Source organism: Enhydra lutris, unplaced genomic scaffold, assembly GCF_002288905.1.
Source record: "Enhydra lutris kenyoni isolate GAN:26980312 unplaced genomic scaffold, ASM228890v2 scaffoldscaffold12, whole genome shotgun sequence".
NCBI classification, from domain to species: domain Eukaryota; kingdom Metazoa; phylum Chordata; class Mammalia; order Carnivora; family Mustelidae; genus Enhydra; species Enhydra lutris.
In genome coordinates, this window is record NW_019154096.1 from 71,075,343 (window position 1) to 71,092,827 (window position 17,485).

Below are 17,485 nucleotides of genomic sequence, written 5' to 3' on the forward strand. Positions count from 1 at the left end.
GGAGCCTCAACTGTACAGTACAAGCTAGCGGACCCGCTTCCTGTTTCCAGATGGGTGGTTAGGTCCTCATTCCGTGGCCATTCAGGTCTACCAGGTGTCTGACTGTAACTGCGTGTTTTACTTCCCTGTATGTGCGATCAAGGAACTTTCCCCAAGATCCGGTGTAGGGAAGCTTCTGAGGTAAAGAGGCATTGAGAGGCTGAGCAGTGGAGAAGGGTACCCAGTCCCAAAGGAATCCACAGAACTCTCTGGAAGGCCCCACTTCTTTGCCCTGCTCCTCTGTCCTCCCCAGCCGGCCCGAGCCCATCACCAGCTACATTCTGGTAGCCTCTCGACTACCCCTTCCCAGCTGGAGACAGAGCAGGCCCTACTCATTTCTCAGCGAGATGCCAGACACTTTTGGTTTTTTGTAAATGAACTCACTCTTATCACGTTGCCAATCTCACCGTGGTCTAACTAGTTTCCTTAGGTCTGGTGGTGGGAGAGCGGGAAAGCCAAAAGCTCCAGGATCCTACCACACCCTGCTTCCATCTATTCATGTGGGGACAGGGCTCAAAAAAAAAAGTATTTCTCATTCTTCTCATGCACCCTACTGACTTCTTCCCCTGGATGTCAAATCTTCCAAAGTAATTCAAAAAATCCAAGTGGCCAACAGCCAGTACAGGGCTCTAGTCTACACGGTCTCCTAGAGAGCCATAAACTACCCCTTCAGTCTCCAAAGCATAAAATGCGCACCAGTGGTTTTCCCAGAGTCAGCGCAGAGAGACGGGGCCTGGCTTCAAACACGGCACCAGCACCAAGTTCTCCCACCAGGGAAGATGTCCAGCATGCCGCAGAATCGGCATTCTGCTCGCAGGTGAGTCAAAGCTGCTTTCAATTATTTTCTAAAGTCACATTCTCTCAGGTGGGATTGTAACTGGTCTCCACCGATAATAGATGGTGGGTAAAAAGCAGGAGATCGACACAGAACCCCAGGACAGTGGGCCAGCCTCCAGATGACTGGCCAGACCCTCGCTCCACTACCACCGGCCTCAAACCCAGTGAACAGCTTCAACATGGCCCTTTTTCAACCATACGGTTCTGAGAGCAGGGCTGAAGTCTGCATGAATCTGGGCTATTTCTGTCTCCCTTTCCCAACAGGGAGGCTGGCAAGCAGACATAATGGGGCCTTGAATCATAAATTCACCTTGTTAGCAGGCAAAACACCATTTCCCTCTTCAGAGTCGTGGTGGCCTGGAAATAGGTCAAAGTATTTTAACATTTGTTCAAGCTCTCTTGAAAGGCTGAAACCAGTTCTGCTCCCTGTACATTAGGAGGAAGCCAGCCTAGGAGGCTTCAAGGATCCCTCCCTAGGATCCAGATCGTCTGAGCCTCTCCTCTCATAGCACCTGCCACCAGCAGGACACCTCCCCATTTGCAAAGCTTCGCCCGCACCATCCCTTGTTTGCTTTTCTAGAAGTTAAAGCCCAGAAAGATACGACGACACCTTCGAGGCCTCAGGAAGCAACTGAGCCAGAGCTTAAACCAACTCCCCTGATTTTCACCCGATGCACCTGTCCCAGGTACCGCTGGTCCTGGCCAGTCCCTGTCGCAAGTCACCGGTTCGTAGCCAACAACGAACCTTCCCAGCTGCGCCTTTCATGCGATCACACCAAACAGCACTGAGTCAACACCCCCGAGCACAGGAAACCATTTGGTGAGACACGAGTCTTAAAAAAATAAGTTGCGTGACATTTATTTTGTCTTGTTAACATTAATATCTGTAGAAACATTTTTATTGTCAGTATAAAAATTAACAGGTCTTATTAAATACTTTCTCCAATTTTGTAACAAGTAGAATCAGTGTAATCTGCATTCATGTTGTATGGCTATAGCAAAGTGAGTAGGTGTTTGTTTCCAAAGCAAAACACGATACTTTCATATAGAACGCACAACACGGCAACATTGTGTCTCACGTTGGTACGAGGCCTGATCTTTTGGTGAGGTCCTCCCAGACTTAGGCAGAAGCAATCCCTTAAAAAGATGGAAGTATCTCCAAAACGATCAGCAGAACAACTCAGTGTTTCAATTTCTACGATGAGATGTGAAGATTCTAAAAGGCTTCTCTAACACCAGTGAATCTGGAAGCCATTATCAAAATCCACTGAAGAGAATACAGGCTAATCTGATTAACGTGCAACTCAGGGCAGAAGGCCAGCTGCCGGAGAGGAGTACAGTCGTCAACGATGGTCCATCCTCGAGGAATGGATTAAGGCATCTTTTAAGAGAACGCTGGTACCATTTGTCTTGGGAAGTCTAGTTGAATGTTCCAGGGGCCCAATGACAGAGCTGCACAGCAAAACAAAATACTCTCCTCCTAATGGGTTTGTTTCCTATCGGCGTTTTGGTGGTGTAAGAACAATCATTTGACAGCAGAGTTTAAACAGATAAATCAAAACTTCATCTTCCCCAAATTAGTCATACTCTGTAAATACTTCTCTTTTCAAAGAATCTGATAACTAGTTAAGTCCAAGCCATAGATCCACTAGTCCGATGTGCTGTCTGCACAGAAATGCCACTTAAATTACCAAACAACAAAACAAAACAAAACACAAAACTATAAATGATTAATTGTTTTGTATATTACCAATTCATTAATAAATTAACGTTATACCATTTTCCCTGAAAGCAAAAGTATTCTTCCACCTCTGCTCGGTGAAACTTAAGAAATTCTGTGTAAGAACAGCATTTAGCAAAGAGCTATTAAAAAAAGAGAGACCAATTTTCTAGGTGCCTTGGGACAGCCATTTAAAATCAATACAAAAAATAATTCCTTGTAAATATATAATATATATTTATACATAATTTGAATATATTTACATACTTCCAGCACCTATATACTGCCATTGTGCTCTGTAAGTGTGTGCTGACATATATTTTCTCCAATTATTACAAAATTCACAAGGAAGGCAGAACGTAAGTCTGCCTTGAGTTCAGAGGGCCCACAGCCAGGACCCACAGTGGGTCACAGGCGCGTGGCGGCCCACGGCAGTCCACAGCCCCAGAAACATTCTTCTTCTCCTGGTGAAGATTACAAGTTTCCAACTGTATAAATTCTTTACACGTGTGCCGATTACTTTTCCAATTATTTACTCCTCTGATCCATATATACAAGCGGAGCCAAGCGGCTCCTGGAGGCATGGCCTCCCTGCTCAGTGTGGCTAGGCTCCTGGCGCCGTCCCATGTGGGGACAGAAGGACAGAAGGACAAGCTCATTCATGTTTTAACACTGCCGTTTACGTGTGGATACTGAGGAAGGCAGGGCTCGTAAGGCATGGGGTCCGGAGAGAAAACAGAATCATCTCCCGAAGAACAAGAACTCCTTGTGTCAGGATAACTAGGTGAATACTGTTCGAGAGGCTGACTGAGGTCCAAGTACTCCTGAAAGAAGGGAAGAGAAGACGTTTTATTTCATCTCGGGTCAGGATAACAAGGTGAATACGGTTCGAGAGGCTGACTGAGGTCCAAGTATTCCTGAAAGAAGGGAAGAGAAGACTTTTATTTCAAATGCAGGCTCTTGAGATGCTCTACCAGAGAGGAGACGGGACGGGGCACCCCTGGAGGATTCAGGGACCCAGTCCCCCCTCCCCCCCGCTCCCACAAAGACCTCCTTGAGACCCCTCCCCCACTTGATTGACCCGAGGCTGCCTTGAACTCTTCTCTTACAATCCGTCATCAATAAACGAGTGGCAAGGAGGGAATGGGAAAATTCTGGGCCCTCCAGTCCACTTGCACAGATCCCAACAAGTGGCTTGCTACATGCCTCGTCAAGAAAGAGAGAGAGAGAGAGCGAGCGAGAGGCCCCACAAAAAATGAAAAAAACGCAATGTGTTTTAAGGGGACCCCTTAAAATAGTGGAGACCGTGAATATTTATTTTAAGAATTACGCTTTACTATTGCAGTTTCTAGGATAATTTAGGGGGACTCTGTCTCCATTCAGCGAGTAATTTCACAGATGGCATTCATTACTCTCAGAAGCTCTCTGAGTTTGAAAACGTAAACAGGTTCAGAAAAGGCTCGGATGTACTCGTGTATGTTAAATCCATAATGGACTGTTAAAGAAAAGTTTGAAATTCGAAAGGGGCTCTTCTGCTCCCTCCAGCCTCTGCTGGGGTTGCTGTGAAGAGAGCCCACTGGATGACCCAGGATAACATTGCCTCCAACTTATGGCAGGGTGAGAGCCCACTGCCAGGTCTTGCATGGTCTGAAAGCTAAAAACATGTTTTGAAACATGAGCTAAAATGTTCTTAACATTTTTCAAGGGTTGGAGGGGTTAAAAAATCCAAGGAAAAATAATATCTCGTGCCATTAAAATGACATCAAAGGACGTAAAATCCATATAGAATTTGAATGCTAGGGTCCATCACGTTTTACTTCAAACACAGACACGCTCATTGACGTTTTGTCCGTAACTGCTTTCTCGCCTTGACGGCTGAACTGAACGGTTGGGCCCACGGAGATAAAGAAATATTCACTATTTGGCCCTTTAATGAACAGATTCGCAGACCCTTGCTCAGAAACTATGGAAAGATTTCTAAACTGAGGAACTTCTGGGTTTTGCTGCCTCCACTGGGCTCACACGCTGGGGTGGTTCTGCTCCCACACCCTGAAGCCGGTCAGTCACATTCCAGGATGTGTGGTTTTGCTGAGAGGGGAGGCAGAAAAGCGCAGACCACAGCACAACCCGCCCCGTGTTATCAGAGAAGAAGCCACAGAATGTTGGCGATTCTACATTTTAAAAGACCCCCCCCCCAAAAAAAACCCACTATAATTCATCACCAGGGCTGGCAAGGGAAAGAGTCCCCATCCCAGAATGGGGAATGTGTCAGTTCCAACAACATCAGCATTAACCGCACAACTGGAAACAAACACGCCCACCACATCAAAAGAGAACTTTTTGCTTACAATGATAAAAATGAAATTTTGTCCTAAATGGAACCATTTTTCTCAAGCATATGGTAATGATTTTCAGAAGGAAAGAAACTTCGATTTTTATATCCGTTAGACAATATGGCATTCTGCTTTCTTATTTTAGGATGCTAGATGTAAATTTCAGTATGAATGGGCCCACTTTAAATATAAATATTTAAATACAGAGCATTGCGCCTGGACTTAGGACCATTAAAATGGAGTATCAGTGCTTTCCCAGTTTCTAAATGCAGCCATAAATGTTCAGATCTGATAGAGGAAAGAGAGGGGTATCAGTGGATTCCAAGTCTAGGGTTAAAGGAACTTACACTAGAAACAACAATTTTGGCAGGAGAAGAAAGTTGCTTTTTTTCCCCTTGAACTGCTTCTTTCCTTTCAACTTCTGAAGGTCAGCTGTATTCATTTAAATGCAATCTCCCCTTTTATCAGCTACAGTTAGACGCACAAGATAATGTTGCTGGCTTAAGGCTTCATATCACAACATCTGATCTTAAAAAAATCATCCTAGGGGCGCCTGGGTGGCTCAGTGGGTTAAGCCTCTGCCTTCGGCTCAGGTCATGATCCCAGGGTCCTGGGATCGAGCCCCGCATCGGGCTCTCTGCTCAGCGGGAAGCCTGCTTCCTCCTCTCTCTCTCTGCCTGCCTCTCTGCCTACTTGTGATCTCGCTCTCTGTTAAGTAAATAAATAAAAAAAATCTTAAAAAAAAAATCATTCTAAAACTATTAAATATATTCAAAAATACATTAAATGCATATTTTTATTCAAACAATTTTAACCTCTTTTTGTTGTTGTCAAGAGAACTGGGTTTTGGGACTTTTTTCCTGTTTGAAGGAAGACTGTTTGGGGCACCCTCATTAAACATCACAAATTGATTCATTAACCATTTTTTCGTGGGATTTTTCTGACCTTGGTGGGTTTATCATCTTCCCTGCTCAGATCAGACACTCTCTACAACCCTAGAGACCACTCTGTCCACATGCTGAGCACTACCATGACTGGATTCTGACAGTCTGGGACAGACGAGTGTTTCTTTCATTGGTAGAGATTATAAATATTTTCTAGAAAAATATTTTAACAAAAGGGTACAAGTTTTCACTTAAAAAGCATAAATCCCAGGGCCACCTGGCTGGCTGAGTCAGTTAAGCATCTGACTCTTGATTTTGGCTCTCCAGGATCTCAGGGTCATGAGATCGAGCCCCACATCAGGCTCTGAGCTTGGCAGGGAGTCTGCTGGATATTCTTTCTCTCCCTCTGCCCCTCCCCCATTGACTCTCTCGCTCTTTCTCAAATAAATAAATCTCTAAAAAAATCACAAGCCCCTCATTATATGAAACTGTGTATACATTCACATGCACACGGATGGAGACCACATGCCCCACGCCACTACCAGACGGTCATGGCAGACTGCGCCATGCGCGGGAAGCTAGAATGACTGGACTTCATTGCTTCCGGTAGAGACCACCAGTAACAGGTCAGCAGCTCCTACGTTCATTACTAGGGCACAGAAACCCAAGCTCCTGACACACAAACCCAAATGCTGCTGTTGGACACTTATTTCGTCTCCTCACTGTCCAGCCTACCACAGCCTAGACCCACCACCCGAAGGCCACAGAGAGCGGCAGCCTCGACTAGGACCCTCGGTCTGGTTTCCTGAGTCAGAACTCTCAAATTGCAGTCCTAAGAGAAACCAGAATTTAGGAGGAACACACATTTTAACTCTGTCTGACCCCTGTGGGAAAACGATCACCTACACCACAGACTCCGACGGGGGAGGTTGTGTTGGAAAAGCCACACGGGCCTCCCAAGAATGGACCCCAGGCTCCCGGAAGAGGGTTCTTACCTCGTTGGTTGTGAGAGTGAGAATCCGATCCAAGTCTTCTACCAACTGTTTGAACGTCGGCCTCTGGGAGGGCACCGCATGCCAACAGTCCCTCATCATCATATACCTGGGAAACGGATTTCCTGGTGAATTAACTCTGTAAGGACGAGGTGCATGGCTACCAGCCATTGATAACAGGTGCTAGGGAGATACGTCCTAAACTATGAAGATCTATCAGAACTTCCCAAATTAGAAAGCAGTTATTTGCTTTCCCCAAATATTCACTGCTTGATTTGTCTTGAAAGGCGCTTTGAGCTACAAACACATCACTTTACCCCCCACCCCCCGAATGTTTTAGGATAGTGTCTATGCCATCAGGAGAGACTTTTTCCTAAATCTTCGCTGCGGACTTGTGCGTTCCTGTGACAGTGACACAGCACGGTGGTTATCACACCTTTCGGGCACTTTCAGACGCTGCGGGGGGAAAAGCCTTCTAGGACCAACGGGCTCTCCAGTCTCTTCCCAGCATACCCTGCCCCCCACCCCCCGGCCCCTGCTCCAGACCAAAGCCGCTACACATTCTTCTCCCTGACACTTCAGGTTTTATTTTAATGATTACAGAGGACAAAGGCTCCTCAGTTTAAAAAAAATGAAGTTTGAAAACCACAACTTTAACGTAAGGTTTTCATGAATTAAGCTGCCATCCCAGGGCTGCACATTAACTTCCTGATTAACTCTTGGACAGGCCTAGGGTCCCAGGCCTTATCTTGATCATGGGTTTCGACAGACCCTCTATATTAGAAAAAGCAATAGGAATGACAGGCAGCACAATAAACACCTTTATCTAATATACTATAAAAATGTGGCCATTCATCAGATGTCCACTGTACAGTGAAAAGCACTCATGGGATTACGGACATAAAATCCCCATGAAACGATACACAATAGACCACAGTCTCCGGGACAATCACTCTTCTTAGTTAATCCTAGGGGGGTTGGGAAGAGAGACTCCCTTTCAAAGCACTGGTTCTACTGCACAAGACGCATGTCACAAACACAACATAATTCCACTTGAAGTGTGGGCCAGGCTTTTCTCGAAACCAGCTCATGGTTTTATAGTCAGATGTGGGACTCCAAGGATGGCACCTGGACACATTCTTAATTCTCTGTGCTAGACTCTGGGTCGAACAGAGGTAACCAGACACCGGTGTGCTCTGAAGAAATGTGGTCAACGTCAATCCATAAGAGCAATTTTCAGCGGTCGCCCATACCCACTGGCTGCATTGGGGACAGACACAGGTCGTGAGGAAAGGCTGTGCTTTCTAGCCTGTGTATGAGAGAAGGCCAGTTCCATCTCCCTGACCCTCTGAGAAGAGACAAGAGCGAAGCACGGCCCAGTGGCCCAGGAAGACCACTGAGGCTCGCTCTCTAATAAAGTCAGACGCCCTCAGCCGGGAAGCCCAATGCCCTGATTTAGAGCTCACTCCATACACCTCGGAAGGACGTTTTCTCTTTTGGACAGTAAGGGCCATTGGTGTAGCCATCCTCCCCAGTCCTGGGATTAAGCCCAGAAAGCTTCAGCAGTAATTCTTCCTAGGGCCTGTACGGAAAACCAGGGGCCTTAGGAAACCCGAAATAAGTTGGGAGAGAGTTAATGGCATCGCGGGTCCGCTCGGTGTCAGGAGAGAACAGGTTCCTTACAGGTCGCTGGTGCAGTTTGCCGGCTTATCCATCCTGTGTCCGTCCTTCAGCAGCTTAAAAAGTTCCTCCACCGGGATCCCTGGGTAGGGGGAGCCCCCCAACGTGAAGATCTCCCACATTAACACCCCAAAGGACCAACTGCAAGGAAGAGAGAAAACAGTGTTACTGACCCACCTGAATCCCCAAAACCCAAACGTACCCAGTGAATAACGTCGACGCCCACTCACTTCTCCTGTTCAAAGACAAATGGCCTGAACCCTCCTCCAGTTCATCCCACAGGCCCCTCCCTGCCCCGAAGGAGCATCCTTCCCAAATGAGGACGTGAGGGATGTTCCCTTGGAATTTTCCGTCAACAGACAACAGAGTAGGGGTGGGAAACCATCCCTCCATTTTTCTGTTTTTTTGTTAGTGGAGATCTGGGCTGGTTGCTTTTTTATTCTGACATTCTTAAATGCAGCGTTAGCCATGGGAGGATCTCAGCTCCTAAGTTGCAAAATTCTTCATGCTCTCGTCCAACTTTTCCATCAGCCTCTGCACCTGACACCCACCCCCCCGGGGGGGCTGGGACCCACCAGTAGGGGCTGCTGACTGAATAAGGCCAGCAAGCCCATTCTGCAAGGTCAACAGCAGCCTGCTGTGGCAGTTGGAGCATCTGAGAGCACAAAGGTTTCACTACTAAGGTCAGGAAGGGAGCAGGCACCGGGCTGGGGTGACAATGAAGGAATCCCAGAGCCCAAAGGGTTTCCTACAACAGAAACTAAAAGCATCTCACAGGGCACCCTGGGTACCTGACCTCGTGGAGGCCTAGTTGGCCTTTCTGAGCCTCATTCAGGATGCTCGCCATTCCTGGGATAATCAAGCCAAGACTCCTGCGTTTACCTACATCCCCGAGGCTCAAAACACACACCCTTCTTGACTCCCTTCAGGTTTGGGGTGAGCAATGAAACTCTCCCCAGTGTTGTCTAGAGCAAAAGTGGGAGCACAATGCAGGCAGCGGACTCCCTACAAAAACGGGTTTCAGAATGCCTTTCTTCTAGGACTGCTAAAGGGGACCAGCAGCAACACCAGGCCTACCCCAGGGAGCCTCTTGGTCCCGTAAATAAAAATAGCTCAACTGATTTTTTTTAACTTTTTATTTTGGGCTAATTATAGACTCGCAGGAACTTGGAAAAAACAGTACAGAGAGATGCTCCGTACCTTCCCCCGGTTTCCCACCAGGATAACTTCTTCCAACCTAATTTCCAAACCTGAAACTCTGAAATATCAGTTGAAGCCTGACCCTGATGGTATTTTTAAGTGTATCATAATGGAAACGTTATATAGTTTTCACTCTATTTCTCTAATCTCATCAAGGATGGCAGGACAAGGTCAGATTTTTTCCGAGGACAAACAGAACAAGTGGGTCCCGTGGAAATCACCCGCCGCACTTGGCTTCTCCCTACAAGGACGAGCCCGGGATGCAGGGTCAGTGGGGGAGTAGGACAAACCAGCCTCAGTAAAAAAAGTTTCAAAATTCCTTCTTTCAGGGAGCAAAGAACACGCCAACAGCCTGGCAAATGACACAGCAGCTCTGTAGTCGTAGATCCGTGAGTAAGTTGGGGGGGGAGCACTTCCACCCTGGCGGGAGGAGGTTCAAAGTTACACACACACCCCCACCCCGACCCTGTGCACTTTGAAGCTGGGCAGATTAGCAACAGTGCACTGGTGACCAGCCTACCAGAAAATCCGCCCTTTCTGAGGCCGGCTCCTGCACCTTCCATCGATGTGTGAAATACGGCAGGCGCCAAAGAATGAAGAAGGGTGAATACAGTATTTTTGCAACCCAACCTGGCGAAGAAGCTGGAGAGAAGGGAGTTACTTACACGTCACTCTGGTGGGTGTACACGCGGTCAAAAAGGGCTTCTGGGGCCATCCACTTGACTGGAAGTCGCCCCTGCGGGTATGGGTTAAAAAAAAAAAAAAAAGGTAAAAACCGCTAGATTACAACCAGTTTACTTTTGCTCGCTCAGCAGGCTGTGTCCTATCTGAGAGCTGACACTGATTGTCACTGGTGTGTTCCCAGAGCAGAAATCAGTCCCTGCAGGGCCTATGTGTAACACGCAAAATGCACAGATCTGGGCACACGAGTAAAATGCCATTTCTCAGGACGCTTGATCTCCCTCACACAGAGACACACCCTGAGCACCTCCTGGGCAAAAATCAATCCAGAAACTCCCAAGCTCTAGTTTTGGCTGGGGAAGTTCTTGACAAAGAGCCTGATGATGGTTCCGTGGACAAGGCTGTTTCACATTTACTTGAAGTATCTTAAAGACGGCTGAGATGTGCTCATTGAGAAGGTTGTCAAGAGCATGGCCCAGGGACAGGGAGAAAGGGCAGAGGAATGAAGGCCTATTATCTCTCATCTGGAACATTCTGTGCCACCACCAGCCCCCTCCCTTCCACCACAGAACCACCGTAGACTCACGTTTGTGGTCTTTTTGTAATAGTCTATATTGTTGATATCTCTGGCCAGTCCAAAGTCTGCTATTTTCATGACATTGTTTTCTGTTACCAAAACATTTCTGGCTGCTAAATCCCGATGAATACACTGAAATCAAGAAAGAACTCGTTTCAAACTATTTCAAGAATAAAGAGAAATCACACTCACAATGCAGACAGAAAAATACATCTTGGGTCAAACAATGGTATTTCTTTTCTAATTAAAGGTAACTTAAAAAGCCAAGGCCCCAATAATTTCAAAGAGCAAAGATACGCCAAGTTGCCCATTCTCTTTTACTTGCAGAGGACCAACAACACTGTCGCCCTTCCCAGGAGATCTGTACTAGATTATTCTAAAAACCTTCTATGTCTATACTTACTCTCCCAGCCTTTACAGCTAGACTTTCAGAAGAGCTGTTTAAACTCCAATACCACATCGTCTTTACCTCCTGGTAGGTCTGCAAACATTCTCTTTCCATCCCTGCTCTTCCCAAAAAGTTTATGGGGAACCTCCAGTCAGACCCAAGTGAGCTCTTCTAACCCCTCAGTGTTTCCTTCTGCAGCTCTGGACACTGTTGATTCGTGCTCCTTCTAAAAAACAGTCCCCACCCCCTACCTTGAGTTCTATCCCATCCCTTCTCTTGGTTCACCCTCTCCCAGTCTAGCTCCTCTCTTCCCCTGTCCCTTAAAATGGAAGAAATAGCCCATTAATTTTGCATACTTCTACATATCCCCAGGGCTTCTAGTCTTAGATACACACAAAAAATCTGCAAATTCCTATCTCTCTCCTAACCTTTCTCCTGGGACCCTAACTGTCATCTTCCACAGGCTACGGGACATTTCCACTGTGACATCCTGTCAGCACCTCAAATTCAAGGCCTCTGCTCCCCTCATTCTCATCTTGAGACTCTCTCAGTCCAAGAGGTACACACCAGAATTCTCTGCACACCCTCCCCAGTTCTGCAGACGTTGACACCCACAGGCCTCTGCAGTCTGTCCACCCTGCTCTGTCCCCACTTCTAGCCACACTTAGCCCAGGACATCACCACTGCCCACCCCCAGCCCCACGGAGAGCCACACTGACTGACTGGTCTCCATGCTTCCAGACCCAGCCTGGCCGCACCTGCTATGCTCGCCACAAGCTGTGGTTCTCAAAGAACCGGCCATGTCCTTTCCAGGCTTGTATCATGCCCCACACCTGTCTGTCCATGCCCAGGCCTGGAGGACACCGGCCCACACAAAGGGCCCCACCTAGGTCTGCGAAACACTTGGGGGCCTGGGGGTGGGGTGGAGACACGCTCCGTACAGGGCAGCTAATTCATAGTTCTGTTACCTATTCTTCGGTCTCAGAAAGGTCTGGTCATTATAACTCCCATTTCTCCTTTCTGCAAATGACAGGCTTTTGTAAAGTGTTACACTTCAGTATCACAAAACTTCATCATGACACACAGTAAGGAGACTCCCCCATCACCATCCCCTATTTTTGGAAAAGGCAAAGTCTAAGGAAGTGAACAAAAAGTTCTACCAAATGTTTTGACATGGGCTCCTGGCAAAGTTAACTAGTGGATGAAGGAAGGTCTTACCCAGCCACTTGACAAGGGTCAGACGGGGCTGCTTGTAGTTAGGGATGCCAAGAAATGGCCAATAAAAAGGAGCAAGCTACACTCTCGCTGAAGAATAAATTAGGAGTTACTTTTTCCTACCCACTGCCCAACAATTCCTTGATTTTAGATGCTTCTGTGGTCCCCTGGATGGGCGAAGACCGGGAAAGGGAGAGCAGGAAAAGCCCACAAGTAAGTATGCCTGAGCCTGGCCAGAACGGAAGCAGGAAACGTGAGAGCTCCCAGAAGTGGCCTGGGGATCCGGCCAGGGCGGGAGCCATGTTCTAGTTTGGAGGCCTCCTCAGATTGAACTTCCAAGCCCTCAGCCAAACTCTCCCGGCGGCGTGCTCCCGGCCGACACGAGCTCTGTGCATTTGGCAAGCTGTGTGGTCAGAAGACTCTGGATTCCCACACGCTGGGCTCCCACCACACATGAGGGCTCAACTCAAGAGACACCACAACAGTGACCTCCATCATTGTCTTGGCGAGAGCCAGGATCGAGCACCGAAGTCCCCCATCCCACGGTGCTAGCAGATACCAACGCCCACCCTCTGGGCTGGACGGTAAGAGACTTGGAACCAACATACAAGAAAAAGAAAATAATTCACATCAAGCCAAATTCCCATCATCTGCAGAAATCGGAGCTGTTCTCCAGGGCAGAGCTGACCATTTACATAACTAAGGCCCTCAGACCATTTGGCATCCATTTCTTAAGGAAGTCACGAAGGGAAGGAAGACTAACATCCCTATGGCCCAGACAGTGTGACGGGGGCCACTGCACGGCTGACTGACTTAAATTCCCAGGGCTCCCCATGAGATGGGTATGACTGCACCCATTTTACAGATAGGGAAGCTGGCCCTGCTTGTAGTAACAAAAACACCACCCATTCTGGTTTAACACTTTGAAGCAAGTCGAACTGGCTTTGGGATTTGGTAAAAAGCAAAATTAGTGTGCTTTGAACTAAAAAGCAAAGCTTTCATAATTTGTACAAGGTTCAAATACCCCACATTACCTTGTTGTAATCTGTATACTCCTGGTGTCTCTTTACTTGCCTACCCCTAGCTCCCCACCAACACACGCGCACACATGCACACGCGTGCGCATATTTCAACGGCTCAGGGACAGACCCTGCATGTTCATGTCTATATTCCCAGCACCGACTGCAGAGCCTGACCCAGTAAATGTTTACTGAGCCGAATTCATTATTGCATTCCATCAGTAATGAGCCAGAGAGCTCACTCAACAGTTCCTTAAGCGGGCCTCCAGCAAGGTCCTGGCTGGAGGCTGCGAGGCGTGCATGCGAGCAGACCAGAATCTGGCCCCTTCCCTGCTTCTTCACCCTCCACCGTCAGGAATAAGCCTCCATCTTTGCAGGCAGTCTCCACTCAAGGGGACCATTCTTAAGATCTTTAGCTACTGCTGGCTTAACACCAGCTCTAGGTCCTTAACTACAGGCAATCTTCTATGAAGGGCTTTGGAACCCTTCAAGGCCTTAATGACATACAACTCCATCCCTTCTAGCCCACTCTGTGTCTGTGATCAAAGCCCTGACACAGGGCATCTTATCAGTCCCCGCCCCCAACCAGAGTGAGGCAGGGATTACCAGAGAGCAGTGAGGAAGGCTGGGGGGCATGGTGGGTACTTGGCCAAAGGGCCAAGCCCAGGACCAGTGACTTTTCTCTGCTCTGTGGACCTAGGAGTCCCCATCTTGGAAATGACAATGACTTAGGCACACCTGGTTTCGAAGGGGTCCTGGCGTCTCCGAACAGTCCTCAGAATCCTTCTCCTAAACTCGCCCCTATTTCAGATGTGTTCTGGGGTTATGGAGGATACTGTACGGAAAATGCTCGTCCTGTGCCTAGCAGATGCTGAGCTCTCAAAACCTGGTACTGACTAATAATGAGAATTGCCCCCTTTCACAAAGTTCCCTCTTCCCTATATTCAACAGTTCCAAAGAGGAAGGATCTCAGAGTCCTCAGGGCTGGGGAGCAATGAGGAGTCCACACGGGCTCTACCAGCCAGGTGCAAGAAGACACATTCTTTTGCCCCGTTCTGGGCGGAACAACACCCTGCCTTCCAGAAACCCGTCCCGTGGCCTCTGTGAACCATATCTGCCTTTCCTCCCACCTCTCTGTGTCCCCTCGGCCTCCACTGCCATCAGGTGCTTTGAGCCAAGCTCAAGAAACTGAGAGCTTTTCATACTCCCCCTCTACTCTAACTCTCCCCGGCTAGAGGACCGCCCATGCATGGGAACCACACTTCCTCTGCTGGCTCCCAAGGTCTCAGCCCAGACCCCAGGGCTGAGCTTCAGCCCGCAGCTTCCTCCTGGCACCGGCCCTTGACTGGCTCTCCCTGGTGTTCAGAGCACCTGCCCAAATGCCCACTAGGATCTCTGCCCGCCGTCTTCCCCCACCTCCCGCCTCGGAGTCTTCCTCCTCCTGGTCCTACCGTCTGATCTCTCAGGCTGGAAATCACTAAGTATCCCAAGAGCAACAGCTATCCAAAATCCATCTTCTTCTCCAGTACCTGCAGGAGCCAAGAAACTCGAGCCCAACACACCAGCACCAAGCTTGCGACCCACCGGCTGTGAGCAGCGTCCCAGCGAGCCATCCTTAGAGCACAGACCCGCCCCCATTATCCCTGCCTAGGGTGCAGTCTGGAGGCCTGGCCCGGGGCCGTGAGGCCTGGAATGAGCTGGGCCTGCCTGTCTCCAGCCACATCTCACACTCGGCTCCTGGCTGTCCCCCGGCGGGGGCGCTCACCAACCCCCCACTGACCTCCCACAATCAGTCTCCTGCACAGCACACCTCTCAGCCTTTCCCATCCTTATTTGTTGATTTCTCCTGCTGTCGCCCGAGGTTCCTGCTCCAAGAGGTCTAAGGACTCCGCCCGTAGCGGCCACCCACTAAGGGAGCCTGACCTAGGGCACGAGGCAGGAGTCAGGAGTGCTCGGGAATGTTTGCTTGAGGGATAATAAAATGACCGAGCCAGCCTTCCTACTGCCTTTGTATTAATAGCAGAGCCACGCTATATCCAAAAAATGCTTCCCCCGTCCCACACGGGGAAGGGTACAGAGTGGCCAGGCCCCCAGACCTGGGGGGGTGGGTCACGCTCCCCAGGGTTTAGTGAGGAACATTTGAAAGCTACAGCAAAGGTGAAAGAGAACAACGATGGTCCGTGTGTGCTGGGATGGCTTGTCACGCCGGCTCTCTCCCTTCACAATGTACCCCCAATACCCATCTTTGTATTCCTGAACCATTTAAAAGTGACTGCACACCTCACTCCCAAACACGTAAAAAATATCTCCCACCTTAATCCAGGACCACTCTCACCACCCCCAGATTGCATATCAATCCAATCGTATTATAGAATGTAGACCCAATTCAGGTTTCCGTTGTTCCTAAATATTCTCTATAAAAGCTGCCCCCCTTTCCTACCCTGCCCAAGGCCCAGTCCAGGGTCACACATGCACACATGGTTATCCTGTCCCTTAAGCCTCCCTTAATCTGAACTGTCCCCCCCCAGTGGTTTTTGTCTCTCACAACTTGGACATGTGGAAGAGATGTCTTGTCAAATGTCCCCCATTCTGGATATGATCCATTTCCTCACGTGGAAGACTTTTCAGCGGGGCCTGTATTCCCGCACATGCGCACAATCGCGGGCACAACAGTTCCCTAAAATCTACAGGTTAAGAGCTTTTCCCGGAAAAAAAAGAAATCTAAGAAAGTCTCCAACTCTGGACTCCCTCGAAAATAAAACACAAACAAAAAAGAAAATAAAAAACAAACCAAAAAAACAGAACATGTGGGAGCTCTGGCCACGTTCCAACACAGCCACAGAAGCAGCGGCTGAGGGACAGCCGCCCCTCCCTTATCCCTGTGGTCACATACCTCACTGCTGTGACTGGGCAGAGCCATGACCAAGCCCGGGTCCCCGGTGACAAGGTGTCCACGCCCACAAGAGAACCTCACTTCTTTGGGGACCCAAAGAGCAGCATTAAGCCCCACCACAGGTAGGAAGGAACCCCACTTCTGCCCAAGGGGAAAGTTCTGCAACCCTCCCGCCCTGCTGAAGTGTGAGCTATGGCAGGGTGTCCTGGGTCATCCAAAATGCCCCAGAGGACATCAGGGCACCTGTCTAACTGCTTTCAGAATAACTCAAATGTTTAAAGTTCCACTGCAAGTGGCATGCCTGGAATGCAGACGGTTCACCTCAGGGGACCTGGCCAATTTTGAACCAGAGGGTCACCCCGCTAAATGAGACAAAATAAACCCAGATGACACCCAGGACCCCGTGTTCCTAAAACGTCCCCTTGCGTGATCTTTAGTCGTAGAATATTCAAGGCCCTTCCAAGCTTAGAACTAGAAACACGACACCCAAAGTTTATGTCCAAAAACTCATCCCAAAACAAATAAAGCCCCCAAAACTCATCAGAATTAAAGGCAGCGCTCCCTAACCTAGCTGTTCCGTGCCGAGAGCAGAATCCCAGGGGAAGAGACATCTTTTCTGCTCATCTCTGCTGTGTCACGTCTGAGGCTGCTTTGGCTTTTAAAGAGTTCACCAAACCCCAACGTGAATAACACGATAAATATTTTCCAGGTTGTACAAGACATGCAAGGGCTTGATTCAGCAAATGAGCACGTCCAAATTGCCTGTTTTCTTCACAGACCTTTTTCACTGGAATCCACCCAACTGAGGAGAATGCGAAGGACTCACTTTCTGGGAAGCCAAGTACTCCATGCCCCTCGCCAGCTGGTAGGTGCAGGACACCAAGTCCTTGAAGGTCATCTGCTCCTCGGGAACGCGGTTGATGTCATAGGAGTACTCCATCCCAGGCGGCCTGCGGGCTCGGAGGTATTCACGGAGGTTGCCTTTCGAGGCATACTCGACGATGACGTAGAGAGGCCCTGTGGATGG

The 17,485-nt window shown here is 48.7% G+C and overlaps 1 protein-coding gene across 1 annotated transcript in view; it reads right to left on the reverse strand.

Annotated features, from left to right (window-relative positions):
* Positions 1-1,710: 1,710 nt before the first annotated feature.
* The window catches only part of LOC111145037 (fibroblast growth factor receptor 2-like), a 59,672-nt gene continuing 43,897 nt past the window's right edge, over positions 1,711-17,485 (reverse strand). Inside the window, exons 10-15 of the mRNA XM_022499650.1 lie at positions 17,285-17,475; positions 10,953-11,075; positions 10,351-10,421; positions 8,489-8,626; positions 6,809-6,914; positions 1,711-3,420 (exon numbers count right to left, since the gene is read on the reverse strand). Of these exons, the coding sequence (XP_022355358.1) occupies positions 3,256-3,420; positions 6,809-6,914; positions 8,489-8,626; positions 10,351-10,421; positions 10,953-11,075; positions 17,285-17,475 (794 nt within the window). The 3' untranslated portion in view covers positions 1,711-3,255. The remainder of the gene's footprint in view (positions 3,421-6,808; positions 6,915-8,488; positions 8,627-10,350; positions 10,422-10,952; positions 11,076-17,284; positions 17,476-17,485) is intronic.